Source organism: Condylura cristata, unplaced genomic scaffold (assembly GCF_000260355.1).
Source record: "Condylura cristata isolate star-nosed mole 26May11 unplaced genomic scaffold, ConCri1.0 scaffold00001, whole genome shotgun sequence".
NCBI classification, from domain to species: Eukaryota; Metazoa; Chordata; class Mammalia; order Eulipotyphla; family Talpidae; genus Condylura; species Condylura cristata.
In genome coordinates, this window is record NW_004567102.1 from 3,883,341 (window position 1) to 3,904,903 (window position 21,563).

The window sequence follows — 21,563 nt, forward strand, 5'->3', positions numbered from 1 at the left end:
TTCTCAGTGCTGTGCTTTAACCCGCTGCGCCACCAGGGAGGGCCGCCTTTGTCTTTTTTTTTTTTAAATAACATTTTTCTTTTTAAATATTTATTTATTCAGGCACATAAAGAATTGGGGTACAGGCCAGAGTTGCAGAGGTTAGAGGATTCACCAGAGACAGAACAGGTTCCCTGTCTTTGTTTGAAAGAATAATAGCAATGTCCATTCTCTTATGTGCAAGATCATTACTTTTTAATATTTCATAAGAAACAGATTCCTCCTCACTGTACACAATGCAAGCAGTGCAAAATCACACAGAGGAAAAGCATATAGAAGTTATAAAGAGCCTCCACTCAACCTCCTCCTGTGGCCAGTGCTCAGGGAGCCACGTGGATCTTTCCAGATCTTTTTTTTTATGTACAGAGTCTGTTGTGACTGTTATTACAGTCACCCAGTGGACTCTAGGACAGACCTGCAGGCTGGGGCTGGGATAAGGGCCCCACTCCTTTGCCCTGGAGTCACAGAACTGACCTTGGCAATGACACCGTGCTCATCTGCTCTATTGCTCCCACCCTCCTCGTGTCTCCTAGACAGTTCACTAAGAGTCATTCTCTGGCATGCAAGGATTTTCATAATTAACTCAGCTCAAGCAAATCAATAAATACTGGCCAAACCCAACTCAGCCAGGCTGTGATGAGCATAGGCAGCCGGGGGAGGAACTGTACTCACAGGGACCCCTCATGTGGGCGTAGCCAAGGACTCAGTGTGCTGCTGTAAGGACAGTGTCAGGGAGCCTGAGACCGCAGCATACGGATGAGAGCCATTCCACTTCATTTATTATTATCATTACTATAGTATATTTTTACATCATGTTGTGCCTTTTCCATCTCAGTTGTAATCCCTGTGGACTTCCCACCACCAATTCACCCGTGTGCCATCACCATAGTCCAGTGCACTGCTCCCACCCCCTGCCATTTTTTATCCTATTCCCCCTTCCACCTCTGTAATATGTTTCTAGTATATAGTTTTTCATTATTATTATTATTTCCCCCCAGCCCTTTATGCTCCTGCATAAAGGATGAGTGAAACCACCCAGTATGTTTCTTTTCCTTTCTGGCTTATTTCACTGAGCATGATCCCTTCCAGCTCCATCCATGTTGCTGCAAAAGGCATGAGTTTATCTTTTTTGATTGCTGAGTAATATTCCATTGTGTATATGTACCACATCTTTTTAATCCAGTCATCTACTTTTGGGCTTTTGGGTTGATTCTATGTCTTTTTTATTGTAAATAAAGCAGCAAGGAATGTGGGGGTGCAGATGTCTTTTTTAATCAGTGTTTTTGTGTCTTTTGGGTAGATACCTAGGAGTGGGGTTGCTGGGTCGTAGGGAAGCTCCATGTTTAGCAGTTTGAGGAACCTCCAAACAGTTTTCCATAGTGGTTGTACCAGTTTGCATTCCCACCAGCAGTGCAGGAGAGTTCCTTTTTCTCCACATCCTCACCAACATTTGTTGTTGCTAGTTGTTTGAAGATGTGCCATTCTCACTGGGGTGAGGTGGTATCTCATTGTGGTTTTAATCTGCATCTCCCTTATTACAAGTGATGTTGAACATTTTTCATATGCTTGTTGGCCATCTGCATTTCCTCTTTGGAGATATGTCTTTTTAGTTCTTCTGCCCATTTTTTGATGGCAGCCCACTTCATTTTAACTGCCATGCAACTTCTATTAAAAGCACTTCCTTTAGGGCCCTCCCTGGTGGCGCAACAGGTTAAAGCACAACACTAAGAAGCTTGAGCCACTTCTGCATGAGTTCAATTCCCGCCTGCCCCGGAGGTGATCCACATGGTGCGGCAGACCTCTCCTGACCTGCCCGCTGCTCCCCTCAGCAGCGTACTTCGTCGATCTGCCTGTTCTGCTCCCTGCTCTGTCTCTGGTGAATCCTCTCACCCTCCGCATCTCTGGCCTATACTCCAGTTCTATATGAATAAATAAATAAATCTTTAAAAAAAAAAAAGCACTTCCTTTATACCCCGCCCTATTCTGTCTTTGACACAATATCTCATTCTGTCCTCACAACAACCCTTTGAGGTAAAAACTATTTTCTCCACGTGACAGAGGAGGAAACTGAGTCATAGAAAGCTTAAATAACTTGCCTGAGGTCATACAAACAGTACTTGGTGAAGATGAGGTTTGACCCAGTCTGGCAGCAGGGTTGCCATTCTCACCCTTTAGGCCCCTCTGCCTCCTGTAAAGCAGTGTCAGGGAGGGAGATGCTGGCTGCAAGGATAGCGTGGTCAGGGGAAGCTCTTTGGGCAGATAGAATTTGCAAACAGATCTGAAGGAGGTGAGGGGGGCTGCCGCAAGTGTGTCTGGAACATTCCATGCAGAGGACAGTGACTTGCCAGCCGTCAGATCAGGGGAACCAACACTCGATCCTCCGACATTCTTCAAGGTCCTTTCCCTCTGCCGGTGTATAGTCCATCAGGCCCTTCCACGGGACACTCAGCCATTCTAGTGACCATCACAGCCACCATGTGGTGAAAACACCCCACCATCAGCATCCTGCCATGTCTCCCATGCTCACGTGGAGTGTTTCCCTAGGAGCCTCCATTCACTTGTTGAGATTCTGCCAGGACTCTCAGGTTGCTTCTGCCAGCTGGACATCAGCAGTGCCTGCAAGTTCCAGCTTCCCCACAAATCTCATCAGCCCTTTCGCTATCAGACTTCAAAGTTTTCAACAGTCTAATGGATATGAAATGCTATTGTGTCTATTTAATCCGCCTTTCCTGATGGCTGAGGATGTGAGCCATCTCTCTGTATTTATTGACCAATTGTGCTGCCTCTTCTGTCATTGGCCTGCTCATGACCTTGTTCCATTTTCTCTACGGAATTTTCATTTCCTCTCTCACTATAGCAATAGTTTATACACCAATTGTTTGTCAGTTATAGACGTTGCACCTGTCTTACTCCACTCTGTATAGCTTCTTCTTTCGGTTTTATTGATGTTTTTTGTCGTTTAGAAAATTCCAGCTTCTAAGTCCAGTGGTTCAATACTTTCCTCTTTATCATGTGTAGTTTTCAGTATCTTTACTTTGTCGTAATGTTCTCAACATTTTCCTTCAATGATTTTAAGTTTTGCACTCTCAAATTTAGGTTCATCCCTCTAGAATGTATCTTGTGGGGAGTTTGAAGTAGAAATCTAAGTTTTTCAAAGCTTTGCAGTGTGATAACCAATTACGCACCCCACTGAGAGGCAGTCCTTGCCACTTTTGTCTGAAATGTTGATTCTTGCTTATTCAAGTTCCCGGATCCTTCCTTTTCTTCCTTTGACTAATTTGTCCATTGCTGCACCAAATCACATGGTTTTAATCAATATAGCCTTGTCACTGGGGGCATATCATAGGCAGCAATCTTTCTCCTTTTTCCCTTCCAATTTCTTCTTCAGATATTGCCTCTGCCACTTTTAACCCTTCTTTTCCATGTGAAAAGCTCAATGGGGAATTTGATTGAAATAACATCTTTCCATTTATAAATATAGTCTCTCTACTTTTTCTGGTCTTTTGTCCTTCAATAAAGATTTTGTGTATCTTTTATTAGATTTGTTAGTTTTTATTGCTTTGGGGGATGGGATCTTTTTTCCTATGGCATTTTCTAAGTGATGTTTGCTGCTATAATTAGTGTTGATGGTTTTGTGCTGTGATCTTGTTTTGAGCAAACTTGTTAAACCTTGAAAATTTGGTGAGGTTGCTGATAGCTTATCTCATACTTATGTGCAAACAATCATCCTATCTGAGTATTATCAGACATTGTCTCTTTTTAAAAAACTCTTCAACACATGCCCCCTATCCTGCCCCTTCTTCACCAGACCTGGGCTTTCTGTGTGATTATGTGTGGTTCTTGTGAGAACTGAGGCAGCAGTGAGTCCATCTTCTGGAAACGCATGCCTCATTCCATGATAGGCAATTTGGATACACATGGAGCTGTTTATAAAAGCAGTTAACGCAGTGCTTATTTTTAATTCAAAATGCAGCAAACATTCATTCATTCATTCATTCACATGAGGAGAGATGGTCTCCATAACAACCAGTGGGGCATTCAGAATTTCCAACCTAATCAGAGGTAAGGCGGTGTATTTGCCTCAAAGCTGTATTTGCATAACTAACAAAAAATCTTATCAAAGAATGGGGACTTGGGGAAGTTGAAACTCCAATCTGTGTTACCCTATGACTTGGTACATTTTCCCCCTATAAAAACTGCATGGCAACCCAGTTATTCATTCATTCAACTAGTGTTTCTTGAGTATAGACTTGGCCCTGTGGAGGATACAGAAATGTGGTACAAACTAAACTCTGTTCTTGTTTTGAGCAAATTTGTGGAGCTTACAGTCGCCTCAGACTTGAAGGCAGCCACCAGGTAGTGATAGTACAAGACAGTTGCAATTGAATGTTAGAAAATTCAAGAGCACACGAGTTCAGAGGGAGATTGAAAACTTTCCAGTGATGGAAATCCTCAGGGTGGTGGCATTTGGGCCACTGGGCCACTGCTTGAAGGTGAGCGGAAGTCCCATAGGTCGGGCAAGGTGAGGCTTCTAGTGAGTGCAAGACAACAGGACAAGTCACCAGGTGGGGACATACTGCCTCCAGGGCAGGTGAGATGCTCTCAGGGCCAGGGGGAGTTTCAGAGAAGCAGCTCTCAGCTCGGTGCGAATTGGCCAGGCTGGAAAGGGCCCTTTTCAATGGAGGAGAGCACCTGCGCTCAGAGAGGCCCACACAGGTTGGAGGCCAGCCTGCCTGGTTGCTGCTGTGGGGTTCCATTATGCCATGTAGTGACTGAGAGGACTGGTAAACCCGAGGTCTCCAGACTCCCAACCAAAACCCATGGAAATATTTTCTATGCTGTTACATGAGTCTATAAGAAAATTTTCATGATAGAATATGCACATCTTTTAAACTTAAATTTTTTTAAAGATTTATTTATGTATGCATGTAAGAACTGGGGTGTAGGCCAGAGGTGCAGGGGCTGAGAGGATTCACCAGAGACAGAGTGGGGAGTAGAACAGGCAGGTGTACTGAAATATACTGGTGAAGGGAGCAGCGGGTGAGACAGGAGAGATCTGCTGCGCCATGTGGGTCAGCTCCCTGGCTGGGGATTGAATACATGCTGCAGTACCTGCAGATAGCATGATAGCGCTATGTCAAAGATTGGAGACCCCATCTTTTAATTTTTTAATTTTCCCTACCTCATCCTTTCTATACCCTTGATCCTTTCTCTCTCCCCACTCCTTCTTACTCTTAGAAATCTTGCTTCATTTATTAATGTCCACTAGTTTTTATAAGTGTTTGTTGAACTATCCACTATAAATGGCGATCATCTGTCTTTGTCATGCTGACCTGTTTAACTACACATCAGCGCCTTGAGCTCCTTCCACTGTGCTGGGAGCATTGTGTCCTTCCTTGTGGCTGAGTCCGGTGCCTTTGTGTTGGGCGACCCATCTTCTGGATTCAGCCCTCCATCACTGGACATCTTCCACGTCCCAGCTATTGAAACCATGCTACAATTAACACGGCAGCGCATCTAATTTTTTTTTTTGTCCTGTATCCTGTGGATAGATGCCCAAGGTGGGATTGCTAGGGGGTGCAGTGTTCCCGCTTTAGTCTTTCATTTATTGTTTAAAAGATTTATTTATTTATTTATGCATAGAAAAACTGGGCCACCTGTACTGCTCCCCACTCTATCTCTGTGAATCTTCTTTCTTTACACTACCAGCCCCCTGAGCCCCTGGACCTCTGGCCATTTTCATTTTTTTAAAGCAAATCCAGGGTCCCCCCCCAGTGGCACAACAGGTTAAAGTGCAGCACTATGAAGCTATCCTCAGCCACTGCAGCATGAGTTTGATCCCTGGCCAGGGAAGTGACCCCCAAGGCACGGCAGACCTCTCCTGTCTCGCCTGCTGCTCCCGGCAAATCCTCTCACTCTCTTCCCAGCCCCTTGCACCTTTGGCCTGTATCCCAGATCTTGCATGCATAGATAAATAAATCTAAAATAATAATAATAATAATAAAGCAAGTCCCGATAGGCTTTCCAGAGTGACTGCACAGTCCCCACCGACAGTGTCATGAGGATCCTCTTTCCCTGCATCCACCGTGCACTTGTTGGGGTATAGCTTTCTCTAATAGAATGAATTTAAACAGAATGGAGTGGGTCATGTAACAAACCCACAGGCAGCTCTGGGGTCGCACTTGCCTCAGAGACCAGAGCGCCCAAGGGAAAGTGCCCTTGGCAAGGAAGCAGGCTTCCTGAATTCTGAGAACAAAAGTTATTCTTCTGTCAGATTAGAGCCTACCTTGCAGCTACCATCTTGTCACATGGTCTTTCTGTGTGGGGTTTAATAACAAGGCGGATTCAAACTGAAACTGGTCTGACCCCAAAGCCCTAGCTCTCTCCAGCTCTCCCTCCTTGCAGGTGCCAGGAAACCACTCAGCAGTGAGTGACCTCAGAGAAAACTGCTCAGCGACTATGCAGTGGAAGGAACTAATGCCTATTCCTGCTGCCCACAGCTGACCTTGGGTATCACCTTGGATGATCCCATGAAGGAGCTTTACAAACTGAGGGGCTGTTGTAGTTGCACTGGGCAAGATAGTAGAGGCTTCCACCAGACGGAAGAGCACTGTCTTCTGCAGGGCCCAAAGTTGGGGAGGTGACTCTGGAGTGAGGTCACAGCTTCCTTCCACTGTGATCCCAGCAGGCTGCCTGCCACATCTACAATCCAGCTGGTCAGAGAGGGGGAGGGGAGACACACCCTTTCCTTGAAGAATAGGCTTGGGAAGTGACACACATCTTGTCACCTCACCTCCCACGGATCAGAGCTTAGTCACATGGCCACACCTGATGGTAAGGAGGGCTGGGGAACGTAGACTGTATTCGGGATGGCCAGGTATTCAGTTAAACATTGGAAGTTCAGTTACTAAGGAAGTAGGAGCAGAGAGATATTGGAGAAGGTATTGTGATTCTGGCCCAATAGGCGTATGTGGTGATATGATGATGATGATGGAGAAACTGACCTTGTCTGCGATCAAGACCAGGACTCCAGGGCCCTCCCTGGTAGCACAATGGGTTAAAGAGCAACGCAGCACTGTGGAGGTATTCACAGCCAATGCGGCCTGAGTTCGATCCCCAGCCAGGGAGCTGACCCACATAGCACAGCAGACCTCTCCTGACTTGCCTGCTGCTCCCTTTAGCAGTGTATTTCAGTCAATTTGCCTATTCTGCTCCACACTCTGTCTCTGGTGAGTCATCTCACCGTCATTACCTCTGGCCTGCACCCCAGTTCTTGTATGCATAAACAAATAAACCTTAAAAGACAAAAAACAAGGACCATGATTCCATAGCCATAAGTTCAAGTCCAGGCTGCTGGCTGGATAGAGCCTTCAGCGGGATTGTGCTCTTGGTAGCTGGAGGCATGTGTGCCTCAGTCCTGCTGGAGTCTGGGGGGCCTAGGCAGTACCTCCAGCTCCCACTGTGTCCCACTGTGTCCCTGTTTAACTCCCTAGAACATAGCCTCTTACTCCACTTGATCTCCTGGCCTGACCTCTGGTTTGTCCCCAGAGTCCATTTCCCCCACGTCCAGCACTTGGCGGTGCACTGTCTTAATTGTTCCAGATGTTGTGTCTCGTTCCATCAGTTAGATTAGATAAACAGTTGAGCTCTATGGGCCACACAGTTCCCTGTCAAACGAGAACTGCTCAGTAAATGCTTGGTGATTTCTGGCTGTTGGCAGGCATGGACGGGGAGGTGTCTTTGAGATTTCTATTTTGGGGTTTACTGGTTCTTAGGTGATTTTCTGCCTCTTAGATATGACTTAAAATATCAGAATGTTATAGACAGAAAGTCAGCAAATCCAGCTCTTCCACTTTACAGATGATTTATTATAGTTAGGTAGTAGAAAAGTGACCAGCCGGAGGTGACCTTCACTTGGATCATTGGTTTGTAAACTGTGTTCCAAGGAAATCCAGAGGGCTACGGGACACAGGAAAAGTATATACACTGCAACCCTGTGGCTTTCCCCTGGCCTCAGCAAGTACAGCCCTGCCATTATCTGTCTCAAACATAGGAGTTATTTCTAAAATTTCATTTAAAGAAAATGTTCCAATGAGTTTCTTTTTAAAGTTTGAAAGCCATCATTTGCACCAAATCCTCTCAGTGTGCAAAGAAATTGAGGACCAGATTTTGGCTGAATTACAGTGATAAAATAGGCCATTCTTTCCTTCCTTCATTCTAGGGCCTAGAGATCCAGTAATGAACAAATACGTGTCTACCCACACGAAGCCAGTGTTCTCTTGGTAAAGTCAAACCATAAGTAACTAAAAATATAGAACAATACCAGCATGTATGCTCACAGGAAGAAAAATAAGAATAAACAGGGGAGGGTATGGTGAATGATTTGAGGGTACAGTTTCAAGTGATTTGTGCCAAATCCCTCCTAATGTGCAAAGAAGGACCAGATTCTGGCTGAATTACAGTGATAAAATAAGCCTTTCATTATCTTCCTTCATTCTAGGGAGCGAGGGGAGGGAGAGAAGCTGTGGGTTCTGAGAGTGTTCCAGGCCGGCAGGACCTTGGTGCGACAACCCGGGAGAAGTGCTCACATCCTCCCACCCTCCAAGAGGAAGGCAGCTCCCTTCTGGACAGGCAATGGGCTTCCACAGGATCTCACAAAACATCTGCAAAGGCCAGGGAGCACTGTGGTCTCTGTCCCACAAACGTGGCACAGTAGGGCACCCCGAAACCTGCCCCCCAATGTTCCAGTGCCGCTTAGGGTAGCTCCTGCCATCCCAATGACTGAAGGAGTTTTGGGGCCCTGGATTTCAGGGTGACTGAAGCTATTGTCATTTGCAGATGGTTCAGTGGGATCTCCCTGACCCGGGCTGGGTAGACAGGATGCCCACTAAGAGAACCTTGGCTATGATAACTCCTTTCTTTGATTGCCAATGGAGGGGCAAGACACCCCAGAGTTGGTGGAGAATATCAGCTCCAGCAAGGAGGAGAACTAGGAGGAGTCCCAGCTGTGGGTCCTTGACCAGCCAGTGACCTGCCTCACCCTTGCTTTTCCCATGTGTAACTTGGGAAGACACCCCTCTTACAAGGGTGCGGGAAGCCACAACTGTGTAGTGGCACATGCCTATGATAAGTGCAGGGGTAGTCTCTGATCAATGCCTGCTGAGCAAGTGGAGAAACACATGAAAAAGAAGTTATCTTGAAGTAGAAAAACAGGAAAAGCAGTATTTTCACATCTTAAACAAGCGTGTCCTTGAGAACTTACTAAATGTATTAAAGCAAAAATGACTGGGCACCCACCTACCTGATTAAAATTTTCAATATCTACTTGTGAGTTCGTCTGCACAAAGCTTTGGGTTTTCCGTGGCAGTTCCGTGAAGCCTGGGTAGAAGGACTTGTCCGACCGGTTTGCCTTGGTCCTGGCCAGGTACCCCAGGCTTATCACCCACTCAAGACCAATTTTCATATTAATGACCCTGTGGGCGATGTCAGTTTGAGCTCTAAACCACGCAGAAGGCAGGTTAAGTGTGGAAGGGACTTATGAGACTTTGCGTTCTCTACCCAGCGCCCAGGGCAGAGCTAAGCCACCGGCCTGTTGCAGCAGTCAGAGGTCCCAGGCTTTAAGCAGGGTCTCAGCTCAACTCCCAGTCACACTGTCCTGGGCCACACCCTGTCCCTGTCATGTTTGGGTCTGACCAGCGTCTCAGGGACCACCTTATCCTCAGCTTTCTCTCTCAAGCCACTGGCTTTCATTTCCTCTTTGCTTCATCTCTTTTTTCTTGTGAGTTCAACCATATCTCACACCTTGGTTTTACTTTCCATCCAAGCTTTTTGTGGGTGTTCTTGAAGCTGGAGCGATTCCTTTTCAGTTCAGTCTACTAGATCTGGAAGTGTCTCCAACGTTCTTTAAAGATATGAATAAGATGAAAAAGAACCTCTGTGTTTTTTTCCCCTGTGGTAAAGGGGTGTGTGTGTGTGTGTGTGTGTGTGTTGCCTTTGATGTAACCTGCAGTTCAGTCCTGGGTGCTGGGTTTTCATCAAAAATGATACGCACAGCTGTATGCCTAATATGGCAGCGTTTCTATAAAAGGTAGTCTGCTCAGATTCAAATGTGTTAGTGTCATGCTAATAGCTAATAGCCATTTATCAAGCACTTAGAACATGCCAGATGCTGTGCTCAATGCTTTACACAAATCACTCACTTGAATCCTCTCAAAACCCTATCAAGCAGATGCTATATTAATACCCATTTATACCTAGGGATGAAACAGCCATTTAGAGAGACTAGATCATTTGTGCAGGTTTACACAGCAGAACCAAGGCTGGAATCTCTCTTAATTTCTTCATTTTGCATCTCTCTAATTATGATTTCAGACATTGCTTTCCAAGCAATACAACTTTCCTACCAGGATCCATGGGGTAAGCAATTATTTATACATTGACTAAGAAGGTGAAATCAAATGAAATAATAGATGCAAAAAGACTTTTTATAGAATGCTGTGGAAATGACATCATCACATAATGGTGCTTGCAGCTCTCATTACCATGTGGGAATCAGTGTCTATTTTTTTTTTAAAGATTTATTTATTTTATGTGTACAGAACTGGGGTACAAGCCAGAGGTGCAGGAACAGTGAGAGGATTCACCAGAGACAGAGTGGGATGCAGAACAGGCAGATCTACTGAGATGTACTGCTGAGAGGAGCAGGGAGTGAGACAGGAGAGGTCTGCTGAGCCATGTGGGTCAGCTCCCTGGCCGGGGATCGAACTCATGTTGCAGTGACTTCGGAGTGCTGCACTTTAATCCATTGCACCACTATGGAGGCCCTGGGAATCAGTATCTTTCAAGTCATTTGGAGTAACTTGGGTTTCACATATTCAGCCTCTCCAGCCAAACGGATAAAGATTTATTTTGCACAACAATCCTTTGGACTATTAAGCAGAAGATGCTTGAATGGAAGATCCTGTAGAAGTCTGAATGTGTTGGTTATACAGTCAAAACACCTATTTGGCAAGCAGTTCCTGTGGATGACATTCTCCCAATGTCAATAGGCTTTAACCCCTGCTGGGTAGCAGCAACTGCGTGTCTAACAGCCTTGGGTGAGCTGGGTTTTTTACTTTAATAATGTAAACTTGTCATTCTGGAGCAGTGTAGATTTATAGAAAAGTTGCTGAACTTACACAGCTCACTCCACCTATCCTCATGCTGTTTCCCCCACTTTAACCTCCCACATAACTATGGCACTAAGTACTATGAACTGGAGACTTCCCCAATCTTTCTGCTAATGCCCTTTTTCTGCCCCAGGAACCAATCCAGAATCCCACACTGCATTTGAGATACCTAATTTTAAAACAGTTCACTTAAAGAATATCAAAATAGTGTTGTGTGCTTTACTTTGGGGTCAACTTCCACAAAGACAGCTGAGCTCCATTCCTGATTCTATAAGAAAAACAGGAAAACAACTGATAAGTAGGCTTCCAGACTAACCTGCCTCCCATTCAAGTTAGCAGCTCATGAGATCACCACGTAAGGAAGAACGTGCTCAGGGTATTTTGTGCACTGGACAAGAGTTGGGACGAGGCTGGACACAGCACACGGCTCTGTGGTTTGCGTCCCAAACACAGGCCTGGCTAGTCAACTTTACCTTCCTGATCACCAGTTGAAGGATTCCTAGCAGCCCAGGAGCGAAGATATTCTTTGCACCTATTTCTTTTTTAACCACTCATTACTAATTTACTCAGCAGACATTTATGAAGTCCTGATAGTAATGATGAAGGGCTGGAAATATAATGGGCATCAAAACAGAAAGGTCGCTGTTGCAGGAACGTTAAGTAGCTCACATACTCTTTCTGAAATACTTAAGGGCTCAGCATTAACACTACCTAACACGTAAACAGGCAATAATGGGGAGATGGGTATTCTGGGTGCAGGCCTTCTCCTCAAAGATGAGCTAGACAACCCAGGCCACTGGAGTCAGCCTGAGGTAAGTGAGGCAGTCAGGAAGAGGGAGAGAGCAGTACGTTGGGGTGATCAGGGAAGGCTGTGGGAGGTCAGGTCTTCCATTGGACCTTAGGGTGAGGTCTGCAGACGGCAAAAGAGAAATAAAAACATGTGTTGGGGGAGAACACCAGGAATGTACACTCTATTTCCTGTGAAAGTAGAGACTGAGGGGTTTTGAGCGGGATCAGGGAGCTTCTGTTCGAAGATGTGGTTTGGGTTCTGTTGCTCTGAAGTGGGTCTTCCTGTCTCCAGGGTTATCTGAGCCCCGAGAACAAGTGTCCAAAGTAAATCTTAGGAAGACAGATCTCCTCCAGCTGGTGGAAAGAACATTGGCTTCGGGGCCTGGGGACTTGAAGACTGGCACTGCTGTTTTCTAACAGCATAACCTGGAGCTAATGACTGAGCTTCCACTTCCTCACTGCACAGACAAGATACCTGTAGTCCCTGCCAGGAGTGTCCTGAAGATGAAATGAGGCCATAAGGCACAGAGCCTGGCACCGAGAAAGTGCTGAGAATGGGTGGTAAGAGCAGAAACAGCCAGTGTTTGGCTACACTCTGTGCTTTCATGAGCGTTCCAGACGTATGTAACAAAGGCGGAGAAGCAGGTAACAGACCACCAGGAGCCTGGGACAGCTGGGGCAATGCACAGCTCCAGTCAGCCGAAGAGAACTTTAATTATGGGGTTGACAGAGGGCGTTCCTTTGCAGTGGTGCCCTAATTTGAGAAAATCCCCAATGAGAAGAGCCTGTGAGATGATCTTTTCTCTGTGTAACAGAGACTTAGCTGGAAGTCCCTGGTTACAAACACATACACACACACACACACACACACACACACACCCCAACTCTGAGAAAAGAGGGTGACTACTTCCCTGCAGTATCCAAATGTCCCCTTAGAAGGCAGGGACAATCTGTAGATTAGGACAGTCAGTCTGGAAGGCGGGTGGTACTGATTTCTACCTTGAAGCAGGATCACCAAGGAATCTAGATCCACCAATGAAAATAGCCAGAGAGAAAAGAGCAGGAGTAATGCCCTAAGAATATTATGAGATTCCAAGAAACTTTCTAGACTACTTTCTCTGTGTTTTATCTCAAGGTAGCCAGTGACCCTGCAGTAGAAATTTGGGGAGATTGTGCCTGGATACTGGGGAGAAGCACACAGAGGCAGGATGAGGCCCCAGGGCCTAGGATTGAGGCTTCAGGGCAGCTTCTTGGAATCCAGGTGCTGAGCCAGTGGGAGGCACTGCCGTTTCCATGGCAATCTGATATAAGGGCATCTAAACCTTCCGAGCCAGTTCTCCTAGTGTTAGATAACTAAGAGTGGAGGAGTGTCATTACCCATTTTTAAAGTATTGTTGTTGCTATTATTTTTAACGCTTACTAATGAAGAGTTCGTTTGCTTTTGGCTAACGTCTATAATGCATTCAGAACAGAGTAGAAAAATGTGACTTTTCTCATCTATCCTTGCTCTGGTTTCTGCTAAGAGACTGTGACTTAGATTATATGCTTCCTTTATTCATTCATTCAGCCAACTGGCCAGCCAGGCCCCATACAGCCATCCATACGGCCATTTATTTTTTAAAGATTTATTTATTTATGCATACAAAATTGGAGTACAGGCCAGAGGTGCAGGGGTGAGAGGACTCACCAGAGACAGAGTACGGAGCAAAACTGGCAAATCGACTAAGAACACTGCTGAGAGGAACAGCGGGAGGGTCAGGAGAGGTCTGCTGCGCCATGTGGGTCACCTGGGTGGGGAGGGATAGAATTCACACTGAAGTGGCTGCAGCCAGCTTGCAATGTTGTGTCCTAACCCGTGTGCCACCAAGGAGGGCCCATATGCGGCCATTTTTATTCGGCTTCATCTTTGTCCTTGGGCCAGGTTGCTCACCTATAACACGAGATGGGTTTGGGTCAGCATTTTTCAGGTAGGCTTCTAGAATCTTTGGAGTTTTAGGATGGTGCTTTAGGGGCTAAGGGCTTCCTAATTACTGTGATGTGGGGACCACCAGCTGTGACTGTGAAGATGCGCTGGGGTAAACGACTACTGTTAACATTATGACAATAATTATTGTGATAGTGGTGCAGGGCAGTCAAGACATACCCCCGGGGAGATGAAGCCTAGAATCCAGCCTGCAATTAGGGACCAGGTAGGAACACAGACAGGTGCTGCTCACAGGGACTCGGAGAATTGCCAGCGCTTTCCTGGGAACTTATCTCTGCTCGAGGTGCCTCCCCAGAGGCTGAGGCACCCCCACCCTTGCTGGCGGCTGTGGGGAGCAGGGCCGAGGGGGTGGCAGAACCTCACCACGATTGGCTGAGCCCGAGGTTGTTGCTAAGCGACCAGTTCGCGGGAGACCCAGCCTGCAAGGTCCCATCCTCCACCTCAGACCATCCAGGCCTATTTCGGGCACCCTGAGGGCGGGATCCCCAGCAGTTAAAACTGTCGGCTGCTAAGTGCTGATCTTTCTAGGATTTTTCACATAGCAAGAGGCCATGTGGAGGAGGGGAAGCCCTGGTTTTATTCTCCTTGTCCCTTTAAATCGCTGCTTCTCTCTCTGGACTTCTGTGTCCGCCTGCTGTTTCTACGTTCTTGTGTTCTTGTTCGTTTGTTCATTCTTTCCTCCATTATTCATGCAAGCATTCACGTGGATTGAGGCCCTACCATGTCACAGGTGCTAGAGACAGAGACAGATCAGACGGTAACCCGTCCTAGGCCTCACAAAGGGGGAAATACTTGGTACTGAAGCAGATAAAGAAGGTACACACATCTCTAATTATCCCTAATTTCCCCCTAATTAGAACATCTTAATTAATATCCCTAATTATTCCTCCTCCTTCAACAGTTTTTCTAAGACCCCCTTTCCTTTTCTACGTTTATAGGGTCCCCCACACTGAAGGGGAGGGGGCTTGTTCTGCACCCTCTCAGCTCCACTGAGCTTTTGCTTTGCTCTTTTGCATCCACACAGGAGCCTGATCACACCCCAATAAAGACAAATAAATAAATATAAATAAATAAAATCACAAATTTAAACAATAAAGCATGAGGTGGGGGTTATTGTCCCATGTTCAAATGACAAAGCCGAGAGCCTGAAACATCCTATAGTTCCATGGGAGAATCATTAACATCAATACCCAACACTAACTGTGGCAGGCACTTTATACCTGTGTGCCTTACAATATCCAGCTCAGAATTATAATACCCATTTTATAGTGACAAAATCGGGACTCAAAGATGGACTTCCCACTGATGATCCAGACAGTATGTGGTAAAACTGAGATCTGAATCAAATTTCTTTGATTCCAAAGCCTGAACTCCTTCTAGAAAAGGACCTGATCACAGAAAGAGCCCAAGACGCTCTTGAGTGGCTGAGACTTGGAATGACTTCCAAGTCTCTCAGTCTCAAAATCTTATTAATATATTTTTCTACTGAAGTTCTTGTAGATGAGACAAGTGAATTGACCACACTGTTATATCTAGTCATCTGTTGATATGAAAGTACAAGAGTCCTTAAGTCCCCACAAAAAATGGTGTAGTACTTACATATTTGCACAGCCTCCCATACATGTTAAATCATCTCCAGATTACTTGTAATATTTAAAGGAATGGAAATGCTACATGACTATGATGCAGTACTGTTAAGGAAATAATGACAAGAGTTTGCACATGTTCAATAGAGATGCAACTACCATGGCTCTCATTTTGATTTTTGAGGTTGATTGAATCCATAGATGTGTGACCTGGGACACAGAGTGTTCACTGTAGCTTAACTCAGTTATTTTTCTGTGTGGCATGATCTTGCCTTTAAGCTTTTATTGGGCAATGAAGTTCAGTAGTTCTTTCCTTTGAGCAACTCCGTCTCTTGCTTTTCCTCCCAGTCAGGTTTTTATTTTCCTTTGTTCATCCACTGAACAAACACTGAGCACCCACCAAGTGTGGGAGGCTTGGTGGGTATATGTAAGCAGAACCCATCCCTAGCCTAGAGGGCTCCTGGCCCACAGCCAAGTTCTCTGAATGACCTTCCATGGGCAAAGCACAGTGATAGACTTGAGATGGGGAGGAGGACAGAGCAACCTCCAACTTGGCTCGGGAGCCAAATCCATGCTTAGCTAATACAGGTGTGAAGAGAGGCAGGAAGGAGTAGAAACGAACATGCCTCGTGTGGGCTGGGGGTGGATACCCAACCCCAAGTACCCTGATGGTGCATGTGCCAGTGGTGTTGCTTTTAAATCCATCTGCTGTGGTCAGTGTGGGACACTGTGTCCTGAGGCACAACAGCCTACACCCTGGAAGGAGAGCTTGAAATGGGAGAAAGTGCTAGAAAGTACAGAGATGCCTGAAGAAGCAAGCTAAATTTATCTCTCCTCCCAGCATCTAGCAATTGCTATCCTTAACACTGGACTTTCTACAAATGGGGGCTTTTAAACTAGATTGGTTGCTTCTCCCTTAAATGGGAAGAGAAAAGGAGAAGGCAGAAAGGCAGCAAAGATAGTCAGAGACTCTGAAGACAGAGACTGGACAGGAGAAATGAGAGGCAGGACTCCTTTGGTATATGGCCCCAGTGAGCTGAGGGAAGAATTTCATATTGGGCATCTGAACAGTCAGACCATCTCCTGTCTCCTCCCTCCCTGGCTACATGATTCTGGCTAAAGCATTGCTAATTTCCAGATAATGCTATTTGATGATGTAAGTACATTGCCAGCATCTATACTATTATTGAGGGCACCTCCCCCAATAGGTGGGTGTTGACTGTAAAAGAGTCATACACAAAAGCCATGATTACAATGAACACTGCGATTTTATTTTTACATATTTATTTATTTATTTACTTGTTTGTTTTTAGTTTAGGTCATCCTTCATTTTTAGACAATGTGTGCTTTCACCTCTCAGATGTAGCCCCTGTAAAATTCCTACCACCCATTCACCTGTACACCATCACCACAGTTCCTTGGAGCACTGCAATTTTATTTTATTTTTAACATTTTTTTTTATTCATACAGAACTGGGGTACAAGCCAGAGATGCGGAGGGTGAGAGGATTCACCAGAGACAGAGTAGGGAGCAGAACAGGCAGATCGAGGAAGTACACTGCTGAGGGGAGCAGCGGGTGGGTCAGGAGGGGTCTGCCGCACCATGTGGATCTCCTCCGGGGCAAGCAGGGATCGAACTCATGCTGAAGTGGCTCAAGTTTCTTAGTGCTGTGCTTTAACCTGCTTGGACACCAGGGAAGGCCCTGGAGCACTGCAATTTTAAAAGGACAGGCCTTTTATTGACCTAGACTTCCCCTCTAGGAATTTACCCTAAGGAAAATAATTAAGGACACAGGCAATGGATATAATCCGAGGTTTTTCATTGCAGCATTATTTAAAAAGTCAAGGAAACAAACTAAAAGCCACCCCTGTTCAATAAATGTGGTATACAACGGCATTCCGTGCTGCTTTTCATTAGGTCATCAATAGATATTTATTGATGTGGCAAGGCACAGTATATAAGGTGAAAAGACAAGTCACAAAAATGGTGTATATAGTAATATGTCATATATTCTATCCAAGAGATTGAAGTTTTTCTTTTTTGCTTATCTGCATTTTTAAAATTTATTTTTTCCACAGGAGCAAGTACTTCTCATGGGGTATGAACAAATCTCCCTCCTTGGTCCAGTGAGCACCCCCCATTGGGGGTCCAGGAAGAGGATAGGGTATATTGATACAGGTGCTCCTGGCTCCGAGAAATTGTGGGAAAGGTCACTGACCCTCTGCTCATTAGGAACTCCAAAAACATCGTGTCCGCGGGCCTATTCTAAGTGTCTTTGTATGTGAGACCTCAGTGACCCATCACCTTAGCATACACATTCTCAGTTTCTTCATAACCTGCTGGTGGGTCAGCCCTGTCCTCCCTTGCCAGGGAAGCACTATTTATGCGAGCTGGCCCAAGGTTAAGCTAACCTCTCAAAAACCACAAAGGCTCCCTGCCTCCTCCCCATCACCCTCTCCTGTCAGGGGAGATAACAAGGATGCTCTGTGGCTCCCTAATGCACACGTGCAGCTGTGTTCTGAGTGTTGGGAGAAAAGGTTGTTACCATGGCAACTCAGGCTCACTCAGTCTCTGGGATCACAACACCCAGAGAAAGCAGGTGAGGTTTAGAGTCAGAACAAGCGCCGCCTGCGTGTCTGATCTCAGGCCAGACGCTTAGCTTTTTCTCTGTCTCGGTTTCTACATCTGTGAAGTTCCTACATCCCACCTACTTTCGAGACTGACTAGGAATAATGTGTGAACTGTAAAAAATGAGCTTTATTGTGTGTGACTTTGGGCAAATAATCTAAACCCCTCCGTGTCTCAGCTGTTCTTTTTATAAATAGGAAAGTCCATGGGGATAACTTTCCAGATGTGAGGTGCCCCAGAGAATTCCAGAACCTCAAGTTTGGATGGAATCTTAGCATTTAAGCCCCAAAGCAGAATCTCTTGGAAAACTTTTCTGGGCTACTTGTCCCACTTCTGCTTGGTTACCTCCAGAGCAGAGCTGTGAGACACCTTGTCCAGGGAGCCATTGCTACATGGTAACTAGCTTCCAGAAAGTTCTTCCATACAGGATGTTTTACAATTAAAATTTTCATATGATAATTTCTATTTGTTTTTTCTTTTAGATTTATTTATGTGTGCATACAGAACTAGGGTATAGGCTAGAAGTGCAGGGACAGCGAGAGGATTCACTAGAGATAGAGTGGGGAGCAGAACAGGCAGATCAATGAAGTACACTGCTGAGGGGAGCAGTGGGGGGGGGGACAGGAGAGGTCTGCTGCGCCATGGGGGATACTTCCAGGACCAGGGGTCGAACTCACACTGAAGCGGCTCTGGCTAGCCTGCAGTCCTGTGTCCTAACCCCTTGTACCATCAGGGAGGGCCACAATTAAATCTTTGTTTTTAAAAAAATATAGTTCTTCTCAGAGCTAGTTCTGCCTCCTGGCTTTCTCAGAGTATGTGCCCAGGGTAGAGAGTAGCAGCAGTAGTAGAGAGCAGCAGTCAACAGGCTTTGGAAACTTGCAAGTTAGGGTAGCCGAAGGAGCGTGAGTTTTAGGGTCACACACTCCAGGTTAAAAGCTCACCTGTTCTGCTTACTAGATGGTTGACCTTGAGCAAATTATGTTCTCTCTCTGAGCCTCAGTTTCCTGATTAGTAAAATGAGGACAGAAACACCTACCTCACAGTATGTTGTGAGAATCAAGCATGTTGGCACTCCTTATTAAGTTTATGACCCAGACTTCCCTGGTAGGATTGGCAGAAGAGAGGGGATTGGCAGAAGAGAGGGGGAGTGGGTATACATCCCCTTGAGCAACACCTCTGCCCTCCATGGGAGCCCTGGTTCCTCTCCAAAGGAGGGAGAAGGTTCCCCACCCCCACCCCCCATCAACCTGCAGTCCAGTCCAGCTCATATGTCCTGTGTTTCAGAAGCTTCTCCCTCCCTCGCTTGTATCAGAGGCCATAAAGGGAAGATGATGTAATGGTTTCACGACAAAGTTCACCTCTCCTGGAAATCCACCTGCTCGTGGCCAACATCCCTCCTCTCTCCCCCGCCCCCACCTAAAAGTGTCTCAGGGTGTCACTTGCTGAGGGCTTTCAGGCCTGTTGGTGACCTCATTTAGGACAAAAAGTCTCTAAAATCCCAAGAGAACATAGCCTGGTGGTGGACTTATAGGCCTCATGGCTGACAGGAAGTAGGGAAAAGCCATCACCGGGGAGGAGGCCACCCCTGGTCTGGTTGTGCCTTTGACTAGTGCCACAGCTGGTCTCTGGAACAAGTGACTTCATTCTTCTGTGCCTTGCTTTCCTTTTGTGCAAAATGACAGCTGAAATCCTGGGACCTTCCCTGCCTCACAGCTCTAGGTTCCTATTTGTTGGACACAGGATGAAACCACCACTCTTGACCTCTCTTGGCCTCAGGCCACGGGTGTGCCACTGACCACCTGCTCCTCTCTGCTTCCTCCACAGATGAGTATCTCAGAGTCCTCAATGTGGGGGTGGCCGAGGTGAAGAAGTCCTTCCTGGGACCCTTGTCCCCGTCCTGCAAGATGGTGCAGATGATGAGGCGGTTTCTGTACCAGGTTCTGCCTGAAGACTCCTACAAGGCCGCTAATGGGAAGCTCCACGTGACCCTCACTCGGTTCACAGATGGAGAGAGCGTGGTGGTTTCAGAGTACACATCCAAGGAGGAGCTCATAGAGGCAAGGGCCCTGGCCAGGGACAGGGACCCAGTATTGGGGCGTGGCCTGGGTTGGGGCTGAGGCCCAGGGTGTGGGCTGGGGATGGGTGGTTGGGGACCTGTGAGCTCTCCTCCTGCATTTCTTGACAGGCTCCCATGGTCCACCTCTCTGCCTCACTTCCTTCTATTTTCTGTTTCCCTAGTCCTACCCGGCCTTCACTCCCTGGCATCTCTGTGCCAGGCATGCTGCTAGGCAAGACGGACTCAGGGGAGCCCAAGATGACTAAGACTCGGTCACCGTCCTCTGCACTTCAACACCCAGAGACCCCAGGGCTTAGCTTCTCTTCTCCCCTCTGTGCTCTGTGCTAATCCTAAAGCTTCTTAGATGCTCAAACTTGACCCACGGAGGTCCTGGGTCTCCTTGAGGGCCTCCCAGCCTGGGGTATAATGTCTCCCCACTGATTTACTCCCGGTTTGTGGGAATGGCCTCTCTTCTACCTCATCTTTTTGGGATCTTGATAAAAGTGTTGGATAACCACTAACTGGATTACCACACAGTGAAGTATACTCTAACACTTCTCTGGTCATCGATACTAAATTATTATTACTGGAGAATGCCATAGATAAACCCAGTTTTCTTTTAGGAGAAAGGGGTTAAGCTGTATGGTCCACCCTCCTAATCTGTCTACTCCCTTCTGCATGCAGAGCCTTTACTGGGCTGGCCATGATTCTGAGGGTGATGGACAAATAGTGGGCATGGACGCATCCTATACCCACCTCTGGTCCCTGGGTTTGTAGCCCCCAGTTCTTCAAGCCTTTTCTCTCCCCTTTGTCCTCCCACCACCTCCCACCCCTATCCACACCAGCCAGAGCAAACACACACACGCCAGGCCTCTGTGCCCTTGCACCAGCTGTGCCCTCTGCCTGGCACACCCTCTCTCCTTCCCTCCCCATTTTACCGGTCTGATGAGACTGCAGCCACCTCCTTCCACCAAAACCTTTTCCATCACCCGCCTGCCCCACAGCTGCCTGGGGTGGGCATTCCTCCTTTGGGGCAACAGTGAGCATGTCACCAGGCACTACTGCCACCTACCTCTCTTCGCACTGTCCCAACAGTGGGCATCTTCCCCTCCGCTGATTCTAGGCCTGGCCCTGGAGACACACAGTGTTGAGTCCATTTAGATTCACGGAAACATGGGACTAGAAGGAACCCTGGAGATTGCTGGGCACCACCTCCCTTAAAAATGGGACATGGGTTATTGCTGCTTTATTTACAATTGGAAAAACATGGAAGCAGCCCAAATGCCCAAAAGTAGATGACTGGATTAGAAAGA

At 46.6% G+C, this 21,563-nt stretch overlaps 1 protein-coding gene across 1 annotated transcript in view; it reads left to right on the forward strand.

The window, feature by feature from the left end:
* PNPLA1 (patatin-like phospholipase domain containing 1) overlaps positions 1 to 21,563 on the forward strand; it is a 43,219-nt gene that overhangs the window by 3,379 nt on the left and 18,277 nt on the right. The window contains exon 2 of the mRNA XM_012727185.1: positions 20,019 to 20,251. Coding sequence (XP_012582639.1) covers positions 20,019 to 20,251 — 233 coding nt within the window. The remainder of the gene's footprint in view (positions 1 to 20,018; positions 20,252 to 21,563) is intronic.